The 24,191-nt window shown below is 32.0% G+C and overlaps 1 protein-coding gene across 1 annotated transcript; it reads right to left on the reverse strand.

Annotated features, from left to right (window-relative positions):
* Window positions 1-8,054: 8,054 nt before the first annotated feature.
* On the reverse strand, window positions 8,055-24,191 carry LOC143067649 (aldehyde dehydrogenase, mitochondrial-like). The gene is made up of 14 exons (XM_076241073.1): window positions 24,055-24,191; window positions 23,090-23,194; window positions 22,371-22,511; window positions 21,706-21,832; window positions 20,954-21,015; window positions 20,407-20,535; window positions 18,273-18,386; window positions 17,165-17,267; window positions 15,325-15,509; window positions 14,688-14,852; window positions 13,840-13,997; window positions 12,836-12,910; window positions 12,610-12,649; window positions 8,055-12,088 (listed from the first exon to the last, which is right to left on the reverse strand). The coding sequence occupies exons 1-14, from the start codon at window positions 24,103-24,105 to the stop codon at window positions 12,056-12,058; spliced, it is 1,488 nt and encodes a 495-aa protein (XP_076097188.1). The 5' UTR covers window positions 24,106-24,191; the 3' UTR covers window positions 8,055-12,055.

The raw sequence follows: 24,191 nt of genomic DNA on the forward strand, positions 1-24,191 counted from the left end.
AGATATTTATTTTTGTCATTTTGAATTAAAATTATTCAAACCAATTGAAGAACCAGACATATTGTATTAGTACGTTGTATATTCCAACCGTCTGTATTACATCAATGAAGGAGACCGTAATTAGTCCTGCTTGCGGCTAAACTTCTTGCTTTAAAGCCTTCGGTTGACTCTGCTGTAAATATGATGTTTCTGTTTCCGTCGGGTAATATCCTCATTCAACAAATTGGAGATTTTTCTCTTGATACGCTGGTGGTGTCGCCCTCTTTAGATATCGCTACCACATTATTCCCTATTATAGAACATAACTATTCTGTTTTCCTTTTTTAGTTGATGTAGTGATTGTATGTGATCTATCATTTCTGTAACTCTAGCAGTTCGTTTGTACTTATTTGTCACGTATCTGGCAACTCTTTTTTATCTGTTTTTTTTTGTTTAGATGTATAGCCTTTGGTGCTGGGTCCCAAACAAATGAGGCATCTAACTAGTCCAATGTATGCTTGGCTATTTACTTTTGACGATGACATATTTACGTTTCTCTGCACAAATCAGCTTATGTGGTGATCCCATTTATTCGGCTAGGTTGTTATGCATAGTGACCCCTTAGTATTTTCCTGCTGCACTTTGAATTCTTTCAAAATATTACCATGGGGATGATATGGGATTTCATTACAATAGATTACTTAAAACATTCACATGTCATAGATACAAAGATTTGATAAGTAAATTTGGCTGAACCTGTAGAAAGTTTAATGATTCAAAACGGTATTTTCACATCCAAAATTATACAGTAATATCGTACTAAAAGCACGTAAATCCCAATGTGATCTATGTAAACTCACTTGGCAACCCTTTGAACAAATTTATTAGTAAAGGTTATATTATTAATGCTGTAATAAGATCTTTGAATATTGTTTACATTAGCACTTACGTCGATTTTGTCATTAACACATTAAAACATAACTGAATTTGTATTCTTTCGAATGGATTTTGGGATGTATTAGTACACATCCACGTTAACTTTCTATTTAGTGATTGCTTTATCTATATATATCATGATACATATTTATTATAATGTTAAATCCTTACGATGACTGTATGTCAATACTTTTATTTTGACATTACACAAGTCATGTCTTCTTTGACTGTCCATGGCATTAAAACAATTAATCCCTTGGATGTGTTTGTTTGCTTTAAAACTTTGTAATTTGTAATGCATTTCTGTAATGCAATATTTACTTATATTGTGTTATTATCATTATCATTATCAAAATTATCATTTTAAAATTTACCTGTCTTCGTTGTTTTATTTAACCCAATGTGTCCCTGGTAAGAGTCTTATTGACATTCTTCCTACATATTTTTTACTACTACCTATAACATCAAATGAATGTTCTAAAGGCACCTCATTTTAATATTGCATTTATATTGCTTCATAGATCAAACTTATTTGTTCAGTGAATGTTTACTTTTTTTTTTATGTTTCAATGTCTTTTTGCGCAAGTTTAGCCATTTCAATTGATATTTTATAGTGTGTCTTTTTATGTTGTAGTATTACTCTACTATCACAGGTTAAGGTGAAGGTTGGCACCTGTTAAAGTATTTACCCCTGTCACATTCTAAATATGCCTGTCCCATGCCATGAGCCTGTAATTGAGGGGTTGTTGTTTTTTTACACAGTTGTTATTCATTTATTGGGTTGCATAAATACAGTTTTAACGCGTTTAGATAATTTTTAACGCGTTATTTTATTATTTAACGCGTTAAGCACAAAACTACAAAAAAATACCGAAAATACTTTCTTCTTTCACCATAACTACAATTTAAGGCGTCAAACTTACTTAATGAAGTGGCCACATGTGTCATAACTTTATCAATTAACGCGATAAAGTTTATTGATTTTCAGCACATTTTTGATATCATCGTCATTAATTACTTATCGCGTTAAAATAAGAATTAACGCGTTAAAGAAGGTTTAACATGTTAAAAGAGGGTTTAACGCGTTAAAAGAAGGTTACCGCGTAAAAAGATAAGAAAAATGCAACTTTCACGCGTGACAAGCATTTTTAACGCGTTAAATGCAACTTTAACGCGTTAAATGCAACTTTAACGCGTTAAATGCAACTTTAACGCGTTAAATGAACTTTTAACGCGTTAAATGCAACTTTAACGCGTTAAATGCAACTTTACCGCGTTTAATGCAACTTTACCGCGTTAAATGCAACTTTAACGCGTTAAATGCAACTTTAACGCGTTAAAGGTAACTTTAACGCGTTAAAGGCAACTTTAACGCGTTAAAAGCAACTTTAACGCGTTAAATGCAACTTTAACGCGTTAAATGCAACTTTAACGCGTTTAATGCAACTTTTACGCGTTAAATGCAACTTTAACGCGTTAAATGCAACTTTAACGCGTTAAATGCAACTGTAACGCGTTAAATGCAACTTTAACGCGTTAAATGCAACTTTAACGCGTTTAATGCAACTTTAACGCGTTTAATGCAACTTTAACGCGTTAAATGCAACTTTAACGCGTTAAATGTAACTTTAACGCGTTAAATGCAACTTTAACGCGTTAAAAACAACTTTAACGCGTTAAATGAAACTTTATCCAATCTTATTGTGCCTACAAGTAGTAAACAATCGTACAATACTCGACTTTCATCATCGGATAATTTTATTGTCCATAAATCAAATACAAAATTATACATTTTTAAAAGTGTTGAATTTATAAGTTAAGCCACAATGTATACCATAGTTGTTTTTGTTGTTGTTGTTATATTACTTTATATACGTCTATTGTTTACATGTGTGTTATAGTAGATTAATTATTTTTTATTCATATTGTTAACATTGTATGTAGAGAGCCTTATTGAAAATTGGTTTAATCCAAATTATTATTATTATTATTATTATTATTATTATTATTATTAACGCGTTTAATGCAACTTTACAGCGTTAAAAGCTACTGTAACGTGTTTAAAGCAACGTTTAATTTAATTCAACCTTACTTACATGGACTGATGATGTTAATTTAAAAAAGGCCAGCTAAATTTAAATTTGTCAACCTGTCTTTACGTTTCGTCTTGAATAAATTTTGTTTATAAGTCAGGTTTTTCAGATACTTTACTTGGTCTTTTTGCATCTTTTGGTGTCTGTATCTAACATTAGGGTTTAACATAAACTATGTTAGTTTGACGTATACTTACATAAGTCTCTACTTAACAAGTGAAGTGTTTTGCTGCAGATGGTGAAAACATGACATATCTTTACTATATCTATCAACCATACCTCAGTTAAACATTACAATCGGATATTGTTACACGGCTGTCAGTCAGATAACCGCCCTTTTTTTAATTTTTAGCTCACCTGGCGCGCAGGGCCAAGTTAGCTTTTCTCATCACTTGGCGTCCGTCGTCTGTCGTCCGTCGTCGTCGTCGTTAACTTTTTACATTTGTACTTCTTCTGGAGAACCACGGAATGAAATAGAACCAAACATGGCATGAATGTTCCTGATGAGGTGCTGACCAAGTGTTGTTTCTTTGTAGCCGATCCATCATCCAAGATGGCCGCAAGCGAGGGACTTAGTTTAACATAGGACCCAATGGAAATACATACAAATGTCTTCTTTTAGAAAACCACAGAACAGAATGCAATATTAAACCAAAAAATCTTTTTTAATACGTTTTCAAAAACCCAAGTAGAGTCAGGTGAGCGATACAGGCTCCTGAGAGCCTCTAGTTTTTCATTCGAGCGTCATTGATAAGTCTTATGTAGACGAAACGCTCGTCTGGCGCAAATACAAAATTTCAAACCTGGTATCCATTATGAATTCATCAGCTAGCAATCGTGTGTGAATTGTGAACATATTTAAAACAAGAGGTTTTTAAGAGCAGGCATCCAGTATCTAGCAAACCATGCCCAATAAGGTAATGAATCTGTGCCAAAAGTAAGAGGATGACCATTTGATATCCATTGGGGAAAGAGGATGTTATTCTTTATTTTTACTACTTATTAAGTAGGTTTTTTTTATTGCCACGCAATCATTCATTTTCGACATTTTTACCTCTAAATACTGCGTTGTTCTGTAATATGGCATGTATGGAGAACAGATTATTTATCCTCCCCTTAAAATGGGCGCTATAAATAATGCCCTACCTGTAAAACTGAGACTCTCTCTGACTGTCCGTCCGTTTCTCTGTCCGTTATCAGTTCTGATTGTCTTTCTAATATTGTTTGCCTCTAACCCCATTGTTTTATTTTGTATTTACATTGAGTCATAGATCAAATTTATTCGTTCAGTGTATCTTCATTAGTTATTTTAATATGTCATTTGATTGAGTAAAACCATTTCAGTTGATATTTTAAAGTGTGTCTTTCTACGTTGTGATATCACACTATTGTTTCAAGTTGGATAAAGGTTGGTGCCTATTAAAACGTTTTAACCCACTGCATTTGTTTGCACCTGTCCTAAGTCAGGTACCTGGTATCGTGGTTGTCGTTTGTTGATGTGCTTCATAAGTGTTTCTTATTTTCTTTTTATAGATTAGACCGTCACGGCTGGTAATCTACACACGCAGAACATTTGGTTCTGCAATGAAAACCGTGAGAGAATTTTCCGGTTGTGCTTGAGTGGAGTAATTGTCACCGCTTCAAAAGGTATGTACATTTCTAAATCTCAATTTTCTTATTCAACTCATCAAAATATTGAAAATCAGAGAATGCTATGCTGTGGTAAATACTTTAACGAAGAGAAACATGTATCATTTACTGTTGTACGTAGAGTTGAACTCCTACAAAATCAGTTGCCGCACGAGAAATTGCTTAAAAAAGTGACATTTCAATTTTGAAATGGTTCTATTTACAGACCTACAAGTTCAAATTTAGTTTTTTTTAGGGCAATGGGTATGAATGTTGTTTTTGGAGGAGAGAACGCTGTCCGGTGTTGATAGACGTCTTAATAATTCCAAAAACTACATTTTTTTCATTAAGTCATGCGTGAGGGGATCGGTTCTGATTGAGGACATCGTGAATGCGTGAGGGGAAGGACAAACATTTTTTTAATCTTAGGCTTTGTGACTTTTGTTGACTCAATAAATGTGATCAATGCTGATTAAAAAGCACAGATTTATCCTTATACTTTAATAGATGTAAACTGATCACTGATTCAATGAAATCAAACTATTAATTGTTTGTTCCATTTCAGACAATGCCATTGTTCAAAGGAAAAAGGAAAAGAGGACTAAAATTGACGCTCTACAAATAGCCATGGAGATACAAGTTATCCCCGTCCTCGAAGCGAACTAAACCCGCTGGGAGTAGTCCTGTCGTCAAATATACGTCACAGAGATCACCACATATATTTAAGAAAAGTATATCGCCGATCAAAAATTCAACACCTATATATATTAGACGTAATCTGTTCACCCAAAATCACAAAATTTTCGAAACAAAGAAGGCAGATAAACAGAATTTATTATTCACGAACATCGATGAAAGCCAAGATAATCTCGAGGAAGACCATAAGGAAGAGCATGTATTAGACAACGAAATCATAGAAGAAGACCACGTAGTAGACCACGTGAAAGACCACATGGAAGACCTTGAGAAAGAATATAAAGTTTTTTAAAGTGCTTTAGATAAACTCTCAGACGTATGGAAAAGGGAAAGATTTTTGAATTTTTTTTTTTCATTATACAGAGTGGACGTTTTCCTTTAAACAACATTGCATTCGACCTGTTTTTGGACATTGTTGAGTGGTTTGAAAAGGTCGAATCAAGACGAATGAGATACTCCCCAACATTTCTGCAGTATTTTTGGTTACCGTTGACAATTTTTTTGTTTTTATTCTTCGTGAAACATATTATTAAACCTAGGTTCCCACAATTTATTTCATAATTCAATCTCATAAATTTTTCTAAGCACACATAATAATTATTATGTATGTGTTTTTTAATGAACAATGTAGCCTAATTTAGGTAAGTTTCAACGACTCATAGCTTGAATATAAAGATATAATTTGTACTTCCCCTCACGCATTCACGATGTCCTCAATCAGAACCGATCCCCTCACGTATGACTTAATGAAAAATGTAGTTTTTGGAATTGTTAAGACATCTATCAACACCGGACAGCGTTCTCTCCTCCAAAAACAACATTCATACCCATTGTCCTAAAAAAACTAAATTTGAACTTGTAGGTCTGTAAATAGAACCATTTCAAAATTGAAATGTCACTTTTTTAAGCAATTTCTCGTGCGGCAACTGATTTTGTAGGAGTTCAACTCTACGTACAACAGTAAATGATACATGTGTCTCTTCGTTAAAGTATTTACCACAGCATATAGCATTCTCTGATTTTCAATATTTTGATGAGTTGAATAAGAAAATTGAGATTTAGAAATGTACATACCTTTTGAAGCGGTGACAATTACTCCACTCAAGCACAACCGGAAAATCCTCTCACGGTTTTCATAGCAGAACCAAATGTTCTGCGTGTGTAGATTACCAGCCGTGGCCGTTGGCTTTCCTGTTTGAATGGTTTTACACTAGTCTTTTTTAAGACCCTTTATACCTTGCTGTTCGGTGTGAACCAAGGCTACACGTTGAAGGCTGTAATTCATTCCCGAGTGTGCTAAAATGTTATCGTCTTCATTGGTGTCATCTTCTTGTGTTTGTGGTGTTTTTTTTCATTTGCAACACTTGTTTTTGATAGTATGTTGTTCAAGATACCTGTTACAAATAGGACATTACAACTTGTATGGTTTTCAGTTAACAAACCGTGTTTGCTATTTTGAAATCTGGTTTGTTAAAGAGAATGGTTTAATCGTGAGAGGATGTAATGTCCAGGACACCACGGTACTCCAAATAAATGCGAACAGATCATTGTATTCGTTAGCAACATTATTCCATAACTCCATCCAACGATTTTTTAACGTGTTAAACGATGTTTTAACACGTTAAACGATGTTTTAACGCGTTTAAGGATGTTTTATCGCGTTAAACAATGTTTTAACGCGTTAAAGGATGTTTTATCACGTTAAAGGATGTTTTATCGCGTTAAACGATGTTTTAACGCGTTAAATGATGTTTTATCGCGTTAAATGATGTTTTAACGCATTAAATGATATTTTAACGCGTTAAATGATGTTTTTACGCGTTAAAGTAATGTATCGTAGCAACGTAATTGTGTTGCATTTAACGCGTTAATGTGATTCATTATGACACATGTGGCCAGTGCAATGGGTATTTTAACGCGATAAACGTCTTTTTTCACCTACGGGTTAAATCCCAAACTTGATAATTGCAAAGTTTAACGCGTTAAATATATTGATTTCTTAACGCGTTAAAATCTTGTTTTAACGCGTTAAAACTGTATTTATCGCGTTAAATGTGATTTTATCGCGTTAAATGTTAACGCGTTACTTTATCGGGTTTTTGACATGATCGGCCTTTCATATCACTGTCCCAGGTTAGGATGATGGTTTGCTCCTTTAAACTAGTTTAAACATGCTGCATTTTTATGCACCTGTCCCAAGTTAGGAGCCTATATATATTGTTCAATGGTTGTCATTTGTTGGTGTGATTTAAAGTTGTTTCTCGCTTTTTATATAGATTAGACCTCTTATTTTGAGAGTTGTCTCTTGTCACTCATACCACATCATCTTCTATTGACATTTTCATTCAGTTTGTATAAAAAGAAATACTGTAATTCTGCCTACCACTACCAGTAATTCCTGTTTAAATGTTTTGTGCAATTGATAACATCATACACAGGTTTTGGGGAATTGGATTTCTCTGAAATCCTAACCATAAATATTGTCAATATATAAAGTACAAAAAAACTCTATGGAGCTTCAGATTCTGAAAAAAGTTCAGAAACAGGTAATTATAAAAAAGAAGATGTGGTATGATTGCCAATGAGACAACTGTCCACAAGAGACCAAAATGACACAGAAATTAACAACTATAGGTCACTGTACGGCCTTCAACAATGAGCCAAGCCCATACCGCAAAGTCAGCCATAAAAGGCCCCGAAATGACAATGTAAAACAATTCAAATGAGTAAACCAATTGCCTTATTTATATAAAAAAAAGTCTGACATATCATATATTTTAAAAATAATAAACAATTACACACTAATTTTACTAAAAATGCCCAACATTTGTTAACCTGAATTTAAAATATGCACGTTAATAGTTAATGTGGTGGTTATATTAGGGATAATATTATCTGTTCAACAGAAATAAAGTAACCAAATTTGGTTGTGAGTAATTTATGAGATCTAACAAGATACCATTATGCTGTTGAAAAATGTACCAACTTCACACTTGTGTATACATATTTGTCGTGTACATGTTATTATTTTGTACATATTATTACCTGTACAAAAATTTTATACAAGTAATTACTTGTATGAAGCCATCATACAGGTTATTACTTGTACAAATACAATTGTACAAGTAATTACTAGTACAATTTTTACTGCGAAAAAGATAATAACTTGTACAAATCATTATTTTACCTTGGTCTATTTGAAGTTCTCTCTTTTAACAAATAATTTATTACTTAGCCAAAAGGTACAAACTTTCAATGTGTGAGTACATTTTATATAACGAATATATGAGCAAAACTGTTCAGTTAGTAGTCAAAACTAAAGTGTAAAGATGGAAAACAGTATAGAAAAGAAATTTCATGATGACATAACTAAATTGTGTGATGATAATAAATCTTCTAATAATTCAATCAGGGCCGTAACTAGCCCCTTTTAATAATGAGGCAAAATAAAACTTTTGGCGAGGGGTCTGGGGGCCGCTTAAGCCTCCAGAAGCTCTGAGAACAATAACGCAAAATCGTGCATTCTGAGTGTTTCCCGGACTCTTTCTTACATAGAAACGCAAATCATTTTTAGCTATTTTTTTCAACATTATTCTGGTCTCAAAGCAAAAACATAGATTCATTATTATTTAAGACTTTAAAGTTTTAGGGAAATTCAAAACATTTAAAAAAGACCGATATGTAGGATAAAGAAAAAATCGTAATTCTCATAATCATTAATACCGGATCTGTCTGTCTGTTCTTGTCTTGTATTGTGCTGACTTGAGATTTTTTATGACTAGATTTAAATATAGTGACAGTCATTAGTGCAGTAATATACGTTAAATACTAGTACTGCTCAAGTCGACACTAGGGACTATCAGAGACGGATTTAGGGGGGGGGGGCCCTTTTTGGGAAAAAAATTGGTTGCTTATATAGGGAATCACTGAAGTGTGACTGGAGCGGGCCCCCTCTTAGGTCAGTCAGTGGGCCCCCACTTATGAAAATTTCTGGATCCGCCACTGACCATATTGACCTTGTTTTACGGTATTTATGATTCTTTCATTATTGAAGACCCTCCAGCAACTATCAAGATGAAGAACAGGAATAAAAACTTTGACCATTGATCATTTGTATTTTTTTCTATACATTGACATTGTGTGTGGTTAGCTCCCGTGCACGTGTACTTCATATTCCTTTATTTTCTGTTAAAGGGTCTGAACACGACTTAATGCAAATTTAACCCTTGAATGTAAAAGGTCATATGGCAATACATTGATGTTTTTCATCAAATGATTTGATATCGGGAAATTGGTGGTCTTACTTTAATTTAAACCATGTCAGCTATCTAGTTTTATCCACAGGCGCTTGGGTATATGATACAGTTAATTTTTTTTTATTTTTTTGTTGATTAAGATATTCAATTTTCTAAATTTATAATACATATCTATCACTTCTGTGCATATCTCACCTACAGAAAATACCTAATTTTGCAATCCATACTAAATTGGGTATAGTTTTATATACAAGAAAGGCAGTTTCGTATTCTTTGATATCAAGTTCAATTCTCCATGCAGAAACGACCATTTTTTTCTGTGTCCAGTAGCATTGTATATTCTTAAAATATTTCTCGCATAATGCCTGGACATCGGTGGACATGCAACATTACACAGTGTGACACGTTTACAAATAAAAATCAACACTCAGACTAGTCATTAAGTAGGACAATAAATGAACAAAAGACAAACCCGGGACACAGAAGTACAAACAATAGACCATCAACTCTGAAAACCAAAAGTAAAATAGAAACATGCATGGATTACGAAAAATATGCAGGGGAGTGAAGAGAACTTGCTTCTTGCAAGACACTTTCAGTGAAAACAATTTGATATGAAGACAATCATATGAAGACAATCATATGAAGACTATCTTTTGTTTTAGTTTTTTTTTTTGGAAATTTAAAACATGAGGCATTTGCCTCATTTGCCTCAATGTAGTTACGGCCCTGTCAATATTTACACGTGAAAGATACAGAGGGACTTTTAGTAATGTAAAAGAAGCAAAATTAACTTCCAAAAAGACTGCACTTCAAAGATATTTCTTAAGGCAGTATGATGTTTTAAGTGAAGTAGGACTTGAAAAAGTTAATTTATTCGCAAAGGAGACGAAATAATTTATTATTGTACAGTAGATGAACTTTACCCTTTGATTATACCTGCTCATTCTGGAGTTGAGCTTGGAGCGAGGCATCCACAAAAAAATATAAAGAGTAAAAAAGAAATTATCTGACTTTTCATTCAGATGTGTGAACAGTGTGTTTTGAAAAAAATTTAGCTCTGAAACCAAGTGGATCATGCACTACCAGGGTCACCAAATTCAGTGTACTTCAAAAAGAGCAGCTGGAGTGGCTTACCACATCACTGACATTTTGTGTTTACCTTTGGGAGCTCCACATATTCTGCAAAGTGATAATTGAAGTGAATGTACGTCTAATGTAATTACAGAACTTAAACTTCTTTGGCCAGAGCTAAAATTGGTGCATGATAGACCACGTTACCCTCTAAGTTAGGGGTCCAGCGAAAGAGCAAACGCTGAGATTAACGTCATGAAAGATGTACAATTGCTTTCTTTAAGTTGTGGATAAGGCCATGTTCACTGCAGCTCTCGGGTTGGCTGTAAGACAGGCAAATGTAAAGACAAAAGATTCAACTTGTTTGGTAATTACAGATGTCATGCTTCCTTGTAGTGTGCAAAAGTAATATTTTATCTATTGACTTGTGTTTCCAATATATGATATTATGTATGCAACTTTTAATGATTTATGTTTGAAAATAAATGGTAGAAGGGTTACAATTTATTTTTGCTTCTTTTTGTAATGATTTATGTTTAAAAATAAATTGTAGAAGGGTTACAATTTATTTTTGATTTTAACGGCGTTGTCACTGTCCCCAGATGTCCGTATTTAAGTGGCGTCAAGCTGTTTAGCTTCATTTGCTCAAGGTGTCATGTTAGCTTATGTTATTTCTTTGCGTCCACCGTTCGTCTTTAAACTTCTAACATTTCAAAATCAATACTAATAAACAATTGCAAAAGAATCCAGACTAACAAACTCAAAGATAAGAGTTTTAAATAAGAAGAAACAAATACAACTGAAAGATAGTGAGTTGTACAAGTTATTATCTTTTTCTCCACAAATATTGTACAAGTAATTACCTGTACAATTATATTTGTACAAATAATAACCTGTATGATGGCTTCATACAAGTAATTACTTGTATAAAATGCTTGTACAAGTAATAACCTGTACAAAATAATAAAATGTACACGACATATATATATATATATATATATATAGACTTTTTTTTGTCTGTTTGAAAATGTTATTTGTGCTGTATTTAGACCCCTCTACCAAGAAATTTGTTTTGCATACTCACATATAAAAATTGCAGTTTTTATCCAACGCAATCATAGGATTGAATGTTGTTTTCAATTTAGACTTGTATATATATATATATATGGATATAAGTTTGAAAAAACAATTTCTAGATATGATTGAATGAAATTACAAAATAAATTTGAATATTGAAAAACATTTACACTATAGTATCAAATATTATTTAAATGCAATTAAATTGTTAGTGCAATGCATTAACAAAATACTATTCAAATATGCAATGTACATTCTCTTTATAAAAAAGTCAACCTTGATTAGGATTATAATTGGTTTTTTAACTGCTGGACTTTATGAGTTCTTCTCTGGAATCATAATAGAAACCTAAAATATACAAAAATGCAAATAATAATTGTTCTTAGCCTCAAGTTTGAATTTTAGTTATTGTTACTTCTTAGTTCAAATTATGATTAACAGATTTATAAATAAATCTTAGCTTTATTAAATTTACTTTTTAGAAATGATAAATGGCAGATTTGACTGTAATTGATACAGCAAATATGTTTTTTTGATAACATTTATGACATTGAAATATCCCCCTCCTCCCAAAAACAAAATGGAAAAAAAGAGAACAAAATCTTTATATGTCATACCATCACATTAAATTAATTGTAACATCCTTTAATTAAAAAACAGCATTTAAAACATTTTTTAAACACAAAGTCTGGTATGATTCTGAAGTGAAAATTAAAGAATGATTCAAGTTTGAAGTGTGATAAAAAAAAAAAAACATTATTGCATTGATCTAAATATAAATAGGCACTTTAATAAAATTTATAAATTATTTTCAAAAGAAACATAGTTTGTTGCCTTTTTATTTAATATACGTATGGAGCTATACTTACAGTCTTTACTTCTGTGTATTCTTTTAAAGCATATTCACCCCTAAAATACAAAAATATGTCTCTGATGCTGTTTATACCATGAAAAGCTCTATAAACAACTTTCTTTTCTCATTTTGAAGCATGTATGACTCACACTTTAATAGGATTATCATCTCAAATCAACAATTATGACTTCTTTTAGCAATATTAACAACAGATGTAATACATTGTATTATTGAATACTTACAGCTCTCTGCCCTGCCCAGACTGTTTAAATCCTCCAAATGGTGCTTGTGGTACAACCTGGTCATAACAATTTACCCTACAAAAGGAAATTCAATGTTTAAATCATACAAAATAATCAGATGTGGCTAAAAACTGCACACTCAAAAGCTGTTCTTGGTATCATAATTACTATTTGCATATATTTCAGACATATTTATTTAGAAATCAACCATAAATGTGCTTAAAAATATATATGGTATCATAAATTGTGACATTAACCTACCTCAAAGAGTTTTCATCAATTGTATTCTTATAGCATTTATGATTAGAAGAAAAATGCCCCTAACAGAATTTTCCAACATACTCGTACACTAAAATAAGGAAAAATTAATAGATTACACTAAAGTTAAATCAAAAGGATTTTATTTTCTAAGAATGAATTTCATGATAACAGAAGTTAAACTTTTTTCAATTTCAAAACATAGGTATCATCTTTTATACTTTTCAACTGTTTGCATATTTGAGTTCTTGAGAAAAAGTATGTTTATTACAGATGTGTTCAGTTTGAAAGATAACATTTAGGAAAATTTTGAGTTTCTTTTCAGTAAAATTTGAAGGTTTGTCAAGATTTCATATCAACTTTTTAAAATTATTACCAGCATTTTAATTAAAGAAATAGTTTGATAACACAGCTTTTCATTCAATTATTCCTTGTATAAACCAAAGCTTAGATTTATATTCTACTACTGTCAGACCACATTGAGAAAATATCTGTAGTTCTTCAAGTCTGCATTTCGCATGAAGTAACTCATGACTTTTTTTTTAATTCCAATTCTTACACTTAGCACTTAGTTGTCAAATGTATTTTGGTTTATACGAAAGTCAAAAATATTATTTCAAAATGACAAATGCTTGAAGAGAAAAAATAAAAATGACAACTTTATAAATATGATATAAGGGATAAAATCTTCATAATCATTTTTTTTTTGACAGAAAACACTTTACATTCAAACCATATGAACATACCATACACTGCCAGCTTCAAGACCTTGAGCAGCCATTAAAGCTGTGTTAATATCTTTTGTAATAACACCTGCAGCAAGTCCATAGGTTGTGTTGTTAGCTCTCTCTAATACTTCATCCATTGTGCTAAATTTAATAAGAGTCTGAACAGGACCAAATATCTACAAAACAGAAGATACATGTAAAGGAATTTCATTTTTTCTTTGTATATAAAGACAATACTTTAACACCTGTCTTTGTATATAAAGACAATACTTTAACACCTACCACAAATGTTGTCACAGTATCAATTAAAACAGTGTGCCTTAGTTCCTGAGTCAAGTATGAACAAAAACTGGTCCTTAACTTTAAATGGAGAACAGTATTTATTTGAAGCTGGCAAAAAACACACATAACATTTACTTATTTAGTTTCATAATTTGAACCAAACCAATTGATTTTGTTGGGGTTGTTATTTTTCCTTTTTAGTTATCTCTGTTGTGTTTTGCAGATTGTTTTTTATTTTGTCTTCTGTTTTGTCATCTTCTTTTTTCCATTATTTTTTTTTGCCAAGGTATTGTCAGTTTGGGTTCTACCTTTGAGTTTCAATGTGTCTTTGGTATCTTCCACCTTTTCTATTATGTTAACCAAATATCAAACAAACATATTAAGCATTTCTGGGGGAAAAATTAAAGTATATTCAGTATGTTTTCATTTATAAAACACAGCTTTTTAAAAGAATTTTTTTTGTAATTTATCTGATCATAGGGTTTATATAACAGGGAATTAATCTGTTGTTGCAAAAGGAAGACTGACAAAAAAATGTATCAATATTCCTGCAGATATTGCCAACTAACATACTATTACCCTACCTCTTCTCTTGCTATTTTCATCTCATCTGTGACATTAGAAAATACAGTAGGCTGAACAAAATATCCTTTATCTCCCTGTCTGGAACCCCCAAACTCTAATTTGGCTCCTTCTGTCTTTCCACTTTCTACGTAACTCAGGATCCGGTTCATCTGTGTTTCATCCACCTATTCATAGTAATAAAAGGGAAAAAAATTGAATCAGGATATCCTTAGGCATATAAATTATGCCTTAAATATGACTATTTATGTACCATATCAAAATCTGAATATACTAAAAAATATAAAAATTAAGAGCAAGCCTTATGATAATCACCCATCCCAACAACAGTTTAAAATGTGTAGTCATTTGATCCAAGCAAATAGAGCCTGTTGTACACATTTGTGAGATTACATGATGAAATGATAAACATTGGCATGTATATTGTTCAAAGGTGATAAATCTGCAATTCAGGATATATGATTTCTTTGAAGTTCAAATTAAGGTAAAATATTAAGAAACCTGAGAAATATGTATAAATAATTTGACTGAATAAGATGGGGATTTTGAATGAGGGATCTGATACCTGTATATACCATAACTGAAAGACATTCAATATTCATTAAAAAAAAAGAGAACACATCTGCTCTGTAAAATCACCTGTGGTCCTTGTTGAGTTATGTCATCAAAAGGATCTCCTACACACCGATTTTCTGCAAACATTACACATTTCTTAACAAACTCATCATAAACTGTGTCCTGCACAAACGTCCTTGACCCTGCACAACAATTCTGTCCATGATTGTTCATGATGGCAGCATGTGCCCAATAAGCTGCTGTATCCACTGAAATTTATAACACACAATAATCTAATACTAAGTTATTTTCATTTCATTTCTGATGGATAAAATTTAAAGCTCTTATTTTGTTTTTTATGATTTTGTCAAATGATTATGTTTTATTTGATAAAAAAGATAGATCCTTTGTTAACAATCTGGGTAGGAATGCTAGTTGTTTTTCTTCTTTTTCTACTAATAATTGTTGCAGATTCAACAATTTTTGGATGGTGCATTCTGATGTGGCCTTCAGATGGTAATGTTGTGAATTACTGTCTAGATGCAGATCTTTTTATATAATAAAATAAAAAAAGTAATCTTAAACCTGTTCTTCAGAAACCCCTTCCTACTCCCAAAAATTGCATTATTGTGTTCTAAAGGCCTATTTTATATGAATATTTGAAGAGTAAAATAGATGATATGATTTAAGAAAGTAAGAGGTCAATTCTGCTTTATCTTATTTTTATAAAAACTAAGGAATGTACTGTGATCGTACCTATATGACACCAAAAGAGCTACATATTTAAAGTACAGATATTAAGATATAAGCAAGATAAAGCTTTTGAATCTATGAATTAAAACCAGATGCTCTGCAGGGTGCAGCTTGATACAACGGAAGAGGTCGAACCCTGAATAGTTGGGGCAAGTATGAACACAACATTTAAGCTTGATACAGCTCTGAATTTGGATTGTGATTAAATAGTTGACACAGAATAGGTTTCTGACACAGAATGAATGTGGTCTAAGAACTTAAAAAATTTAAATTGGACATTTACCTATTATGGTCCAATATCCAAAATCTAAATACATGGTTAGATTGAGCATATCAAAGAACCCCATATATTCAATTTTTGTTGAAATCAAAGTAAGTTTAATTTTGGACCCTTTGGACCCGATTAAGACCTACTTGAAAACTGGGCCCATAATCAAAAATGTAAGTACGTGTTTAGATTCAGCATATCAAAGAGCCCCAAGAATTAAATTTTTGTTAAAATCAAAGTAAGTTTAATTTTGGACCCTTTGGACCTTAATGTAGACCAATTTGAAAACGGGACCAAAAACTAAGAATCTTAATACACGGTTAGATTCGGCATATCAAAGAACCCCAATAGTTTAATTTTTGATCAAATCAAACAAAGTTTAATTTTTAACCCTTTTGGCCCCTAATTCCTAAACTGTTGGGACCAAAACTCAAAAAATCAATCTCAACCTTCCTTTTGTGGTCATAAATCTTGTGTTTAAATTTCATAGATTTCTATTTACTTATACTGAAGGTTATTGTGTGAAAACCAAGAAAAATGCTTATTTGTGCCTCTTTTTGGCCCCCAATTCCTAAACTGTTAGGACCAAAACCCCAAAAATTAATCCCAAACTTCCTTTAGTGGTTATAAACATTAAGTTAAAATTTTAAAAATTTCTATTCACTTATTCTAAAGTTATTATCCAGAAATCATCTGTCTTCGAACGACACTGACGACGACCCAGACGACGTGATACCAATATACGACCAAATTTTTAAAAATTTTTGCCATCATATAAAAACCACAGGATAAATACATTTTGTACATTGATAACAATACAAGTTTTCTTGTTCCACTGCAAAATATCTAAGCCAAGCTTTAAAACACACAAAGAACAATGAGTTTTATAAACATTGGACTTACAATCAGCATCTTCAAATATAATCAGTGGACTTTTTCCTCCAAGTTCTAGTGAAACTCTCTTTAAATTGCTTCTTCCAGCTGCCTGCATGACCAATTTACCAACCTACAATTATTTTAATTGTGAGTTCAAGTTTTTTTTAAAGATAATCATAAAACTAGTAGAATTTTGACTTTCAAGACTGTTAAATAAAATGCCATAGGTTAATGTATAGGAAGTCACCAGACAGAAAAGTTAAAAATTGATACAATAACAAGAATATATCCATAGTACACCGATGCCCTACTCACACTATCATTGTCTATGTTCAGTGGACTGTGAAAATGGGGTTAAAACTCAAATTTGGCATTAAAATTAGAAAGATCATATCATAGGGAACATGTGTACCATCAAATTGATTGGACATCAAACTCATCAAAAGCGATCTTCACCAAAAGCTTTAACCTGAAGTGGGACAGACGGGCCCACAGATGCATGAACAAACAAATGTACGGACGAATGACCCTTTACTCAGGTAAGTTACTGTGGAAATGTTTCATTTTGGTTAACATTAGATGTCAATGGAAATATATATTCTAGATATCTTTTGCTTTCTTTTTCTGTCATTGGGAATTAAGTCACATTTAGGAGATAACTTTATTGTTTTTAAGCTTGGCCTTCGTAAAACGTAGATTTTGATGTCGCAAATTGAATTTACCTTGCAATGAGTAGCGATTGCGACAGTTAAATCAAGTTTTAAGTAAGACAAAGCTTAAAATACAATACAGTTATCTCCATTCTAATGCAGCATATTAAAATAAATACCATAAAATAAATATTTTTGCGTAAAATGACATAAATGAAAAAGTCTGTGAATTTAGCAACTAAATAATGTGACGTCATATGAATACTCACGATGTCAAACATACACACTAGACCTATTTATACCTTTCGTATGCTTCAGAATTCAAAATGGAGGCTTTTTTGGTTAAGGAAGGTAGAACCTGGAATTTACCCCTTCAAAATACTTGTCAACGTCCAGTGAAAATATTCGTTACAAACCAATTGCATTAGAATGGTCTATAACTAAGCTACTCCACATTTTTGCAGAATAGATAAGTATAAATGTACCTCTGTTGACCCTGTGAAGGCTACTTTGTCAACATCCATATGTTCAGCTAAGGTTGCTCCAGCGGTAGGTCCATAACCAGGGACAACATTAACTACACCAGGAGGGAATCCAGCCTGCAAATATTAAAACCATCACATAGCCTGAAAATAGGAGTCATTCTGTAAATAAAGTTATCAATAAAACTTCATCAGAAGGGAACCTAGCAAAATATAAATACAAACCAAGCAAAGGAAATATCAGTAGAAAAATGTAAAAATCTTAACTACTAATTTCATAAGCACAAGAATATGTGTTATTTATTCATAGGACACATATGCCCCTCTTGCATCGCATTTCTATTTTTAAAATTGAACAGTGACATCTTAATTTAAAAGTTTAAATTGTAATGAGCTTGTACTTTTTAGTTTTAGTTTCAATTTGATGTGACCACAACTTACCGTAATGGTAAATTTAACTAAAAATCTTAAATATAATAAAATGCTCCACAGGGCGCAGCTTGGTCAAACTCTGAACAATTGGGGCCAGTATGGACACAACATTCAAGTTTGATACAGCTCTGAATTTGGATTGTGATTATATATTTGACACAGCATAGGTTTCTAAAACAGAATGAATGTGGTCTAATGAACTTAAATTTTTTTTTATACCTATTATGGTCCAATACCTAAAATCTAAACACATAGATTGATTCAGCATATCAAACAATCCCAAGAAGTCATTTTTTGTTTAAATCAAACAAAGTTAAATTTTAGACCCTTTTGACCTTAATGCATGTATACCAATTTGAAAACGGGACCAAAAATAAAAAATCTAAAAACACAGTTATATTCCACATATGAAAGAACCCCAATACTTTGATGAAATCAAACAAAGTTTAATTTTGGACCCTTTTGACCTCAATGTGGACCAATTTAATAACAGGGCCCAAATATCAAAAATCTAAATACATGGTTAGATTTAGCATATCAAAGAACCCCATATAGTCAATTTTTGTTGAAATCAAACAAATTTTAATTTTGGACCCCAATTTGGACCAACATGAAAACTAGGCCCATAATAAAAAAATCTAAATACATGCTTAGATTCAGCATGTAAATGAACCCAAAGAATTCAAATTTTGTTAAAATCAAACTAAGTTTAATTTTGGACCCTTTGGACCTTAAAGTAGACCAATTTGAAAACAGGACCCAAAATAAAAAATCTAAATACATTGTTAGATTCGGCATATCAAAGAACCCCAAGAATTCAAGAATTGAAATATGTCAAGAAATAAGCAATTTAAACAAATTAAAGTATTTGAAAAGTATTGTTTTTGGCCCCTTTTTAGCCCCTAATTCCTAAACAGTTTGGGCCATGCCCCCCCATAATCAATCCCAACCTTCCGTTTTTTGGTATGGAACCTTGTAGTACAATTTCAGAAAGATCCATACACTTACACACAAGTTATTGTCTGGAAACTAGAAAAATACTTATTTTGACCCCTTTTGGGCCCCTTGTTCCTAAACTGTTGGGACCATAACCCCCAAAATCAATCCCAACCTTCCTTTTGTGGTTTCAAACCTTGTGTTTAAATTTTAAAGAGATCTATAAACTTAAACTTAAGTTATTGTCTGAAATCTAAGTGTCTTTGGACGAGGCTGACGCTGACGACGTGATATCAATATACGACCAATTTTTTTTGAATTTTTGCGGTCGTATAAAAATCAGTGTTCAATTATACTAGTCAATTTTTGGAAACAAATCCTCTCAAACATTTATCTTTAAAACAACTGTTGAGTAACTGTCATATACATGGCTTTGAACTAAGGCTATGTATCTACATCATACACAGTAAAATGGGTCAGCATGAGTTGTTGCAGAACATTCAGATATAATATGACACACTTGCACATTTATATGATTTAACATCCCAAATGAGACCAGACCAGAACTTTACTGTGTCTATTTATTCATTTATCCCAAACAGATACATTGTTGCAATTGTTGGTCTTTATTATGTATAGAGAGTTTGTCAGACTTCCATAAATGTCTTGTATTTAATGACACCAAGTGTGGTTGTGTAACTGTACATTCAGCTACTTCTCCACTTAATCATTGTTATTAACTTAAGCAATGTATCATGTTGATAATTACCTCTTTAACAAGTGATGCACAATACAAGGCTGTCAGTGGTGTTTGTTCTGCAGGCTTCAGAACTATAGTATTACCACAAGCTAAAGCAGGTCCAAACTTCCACCCTATCATCATCAGTGGGTAATTCCACTACAAAATATTTTGTTTACATAAGTAATTCTTATATATCTATGATCTTAATAAATTTACAAAGACGAACAAGAGTGAAATTAAAGTCATATGAAACTTCAAATTAAAAAAAATGATGCATATGTTTTTTATAACTAAATGGCTAGTTTTTATTATAAAACTTATGTAAATATACTTTTTTTCTCAAGAAAATTCTATAATTTGTCAAAATTTAGAAGAAATTAACTTTTTTTCTAATTGTTTGCTTCCAGTAAACTTTTGATAATGAATTGTGAATTTCTATACTCAGTTCATAAAATCATGATAGAGAATGGACTGATCTGTTTGATTAAAATTAAAGTATGTATAATATAGTAAGGGCATGCTGTTAGGATCTTCCCACTGACATAGTGAATTTAAAATGTTTGAAACTACTTACTGGTATGATTTGTCCACAAACTCCTATAGGCTGATGTTTAGTAAATGAAAACAAGTCACCATCTGAAATAGTTCAAAAATGCAGCAACTCTGTATATCATTTTCATCAAATTTCAACACGTTATTCTTACTGGTCATAGTAAAATTACAGTTTTTGCAGTTGCATGGATAAAAGTTGATATAAGTTATAACTCATTTCAAACTTCAAGTATTTTATGAGACTTTTTTTTATATGCACCCACTTCATCTCTTATTTCTTTTATTTTAGTTTTCTGCTTAAAGGAAGGCAACCTTAAAGAATTTGATGAGTGTTCAGAGATAAAATGGGTAGATATTGCAAATTGTAAATGAATGTACAATACCAGTTATACAGTTGATAACATGTTGGTGATTGGTTTTACCCATACATTGTTAAATTGTTGGTATATACATGATCTATGTTATCCATGTTACCTGCTGGTCCAGATTTTCTATTTTTTGTTTAAATTGTCATGCAATTTTTACCTTTGTTTCAAGGGTATTAACATATTAATGTATTGTCTTTTCATCATAAATTGTCAGTGGCGGATCCAGAACCTTTTATAAGGGAGGGTCCACTGACTTACCTAAAAAGGGGGGGGGGGAGTGCTCCAGTCATGCTTCAGTGATTCCGTATATAATCAACTAAATTTTTCCCCAAAAAGGGAGGGCCCGGCCTCCCAGGCCTCCATTGGATCTGTCTATGATTGTTTCCCTGGTAGTACAGTTGTTTACCTGATGGTATAGTTTTCCCCATGTTTTTATCACTCCATCCTGCATAGTATCTGATACAGTCTGCTGTACAATGGATATCCTCTACAGAATCTTGAAATGGTTTTCCATTATCAATGGTTTCCAGACTCTTCAAAAAAGAAATAAGAGATTTAAATATGATTTGAAGTTACCTAGATGTCTTATAAGTATGTTACTTGAAATTAACTACTTTTTGGGAAGATCAGCTCTTAAAGTTCCCCTAAATAATTGATTTTTTTCATTTTGCTCCAGCGTCCTTTAGTCTCAATTCTATCAAAAACTGTAAATTGAAGAGGGACAGACTTTAACTTTGAACATGGCATAATCAGAAAAATATAAAAGCAGACCATCATACAAAAATATATATAATTGACGTTACAGATTTTTTTTATTTAGCCTACAAGTGCTATCTTCAGGGAACTGGGTTAAAAACAGCAGGGGCAATTGCTCACACCAAAAAGAACCATAACAAACTTTTCCCACCTCCCAAACCATTTGCACATCCGACTGCCAGTCCTTACAATGGACATTACCATACTTTAAACAAGTTTTGGACTTCTTCAACCCAGCCAAAAGCTTATTTTTTATAATAGCTTCAACAAACTTACTTCCTTATAAATTCAATTAGATAAATTGGAAACTCTTACTGCGAGATAAGATATATCCCTCTCCAATAAATCTGCCAGTTTATGCATGAGTTTGCCTCTTTTTGAGGCATCCATCCTCCTCCATTCTGATCCTAATTTGAAGGCTTTCCTAGCTGCAGCTACAGCCTTGTCAATGTCTGCCTATAAATGTAAAATTGAAATGATATAAACTTAATGTCAACAATGCTAAAGAAGATACAATAAATATTTGTAAACATACCATAAATAGTATACATATGATCAAAATAGATAAAAAGAATTGATGTGAATAGATATATTTGTAGCTAGCTAGTTTTTGTAGGTTTTTTTAAGTGTATTTTTTTCATTTTTGAAGACCAAGTTTACCTGTTGTAGATTGTATTGGGTATTAGGTGGTTACATGTACTAGGCTTAATTTCTGTCCTTTTAAAATCTGTTCACCAAAATTTTCTAGTAGAAGTCCAAATTTTCAGTCCCTTCATCCTGGTCAACACACTTGTTATACTCCTGAACATACATGAAATACATGCCACTGAACATTTAGCAAAGATCCATCAAAATGAATAAAAAGTTTAGAATGACAAACTATCATCAATTTCTATTCTTTGTAGCATTTTTTTCAAACTTTCATGTAACATGATCCCATGAACAATGACATATATGAATTGTTTAACAGATGCTTTTTTAAGCATGACTTTTTTTTAACATGTCTTCACTCTTGTACAATTACTAGCATTTACCTTGTCCCCTTCTTGGACATCACAAATATTTTCACCAGTACATGGGTTAACTGTGGCAAATGTTTTTCCACTGACTGAGTCACACCATTCATTGTTTATAAATATCTGTATATATATATAGTAAAATAAATATCAAAATATTTAAGGAGAAACAAATATAATATAGTTATAACATGAATTATTGACGAAAACATATATTGTCAAGAGTAGATTTTTATAATGCATGTCAGAGATCGCGAAAAGAAGATTTATGCTACAAAAGGATAGTAATAATCAAAATTAAAGCGATAACAATGTATAGAGAAGTTTAAAAGATCTGTTTATAACATATTTTTATCACTGATTAAAATAATTTGAATTAAGTTATCATTTGCACTATAGTGAAATTGTGATATGAATTAATGTCTTCTATAAAAAATTGTCTTCTGGACAAAATTTCATACACAAAATAATTTGTCAGCAGACAACATTTTATTATGAAATAATGTGTCTATATGATCTTTGAAATTTTGTTGAATTGGGAGGGACAACATTTCACTTTGAAATACTGTGAATGCTGCATTACATAATTCTTTTCTGTAGTACTGGTTAAAGTCATTTATGTACATGATAACTGACCTGTAAACAAGAATCTATGCATGAAAATATTGCTGTTCTCCAAAAATGACAGTCCTGTAACGTTGCAGTGTTGGTCCTGTGACAATCTAAGAAAAATGCAGGTCTGCTTATTTTTGAGTGGATATGTAATATAGTGATGATAGTGGTGGTCCTGGTTGGTCCTCTTTTTAGGGCTTTTTTGTATTATAACTCTGGAATATAAATGAACTGACTTCAACAGTTCAACTGTAAATTTTGATTACTCAGCATTCAGGCTCACCTCAGGACACCTGTTCACAGTATCATGCCTGTGCCTCCGAAGTTACATTTCAAATTACTAAATTCGTTAACAAACATTTTAGTATTACCTGTTTGAATTTTATTTCTGGATTTCGATCTGACTGAGGAGCTGGCATCATTAACTTTAAAAGCTCAGACTTGTATACATCTGAAATGAAACCAACAAAAAACGAAAGTAAGATCTATAATTAGCATTTTAGATCTA

This window comes from Mytilus galloprovincialis, chromosome 3, assembly GCF_965363235.1.
Source record: "Mytilus galloprovincialis chromosome 3, xbMytGall1.hap1.1, whole genome shotgun sequence".
NCBI lineage: Eukaryota > Metazoa > Mollusca > Bivalvia > Mytilida > Mytilidae > Mytilus > Mytilus galloprovincialis.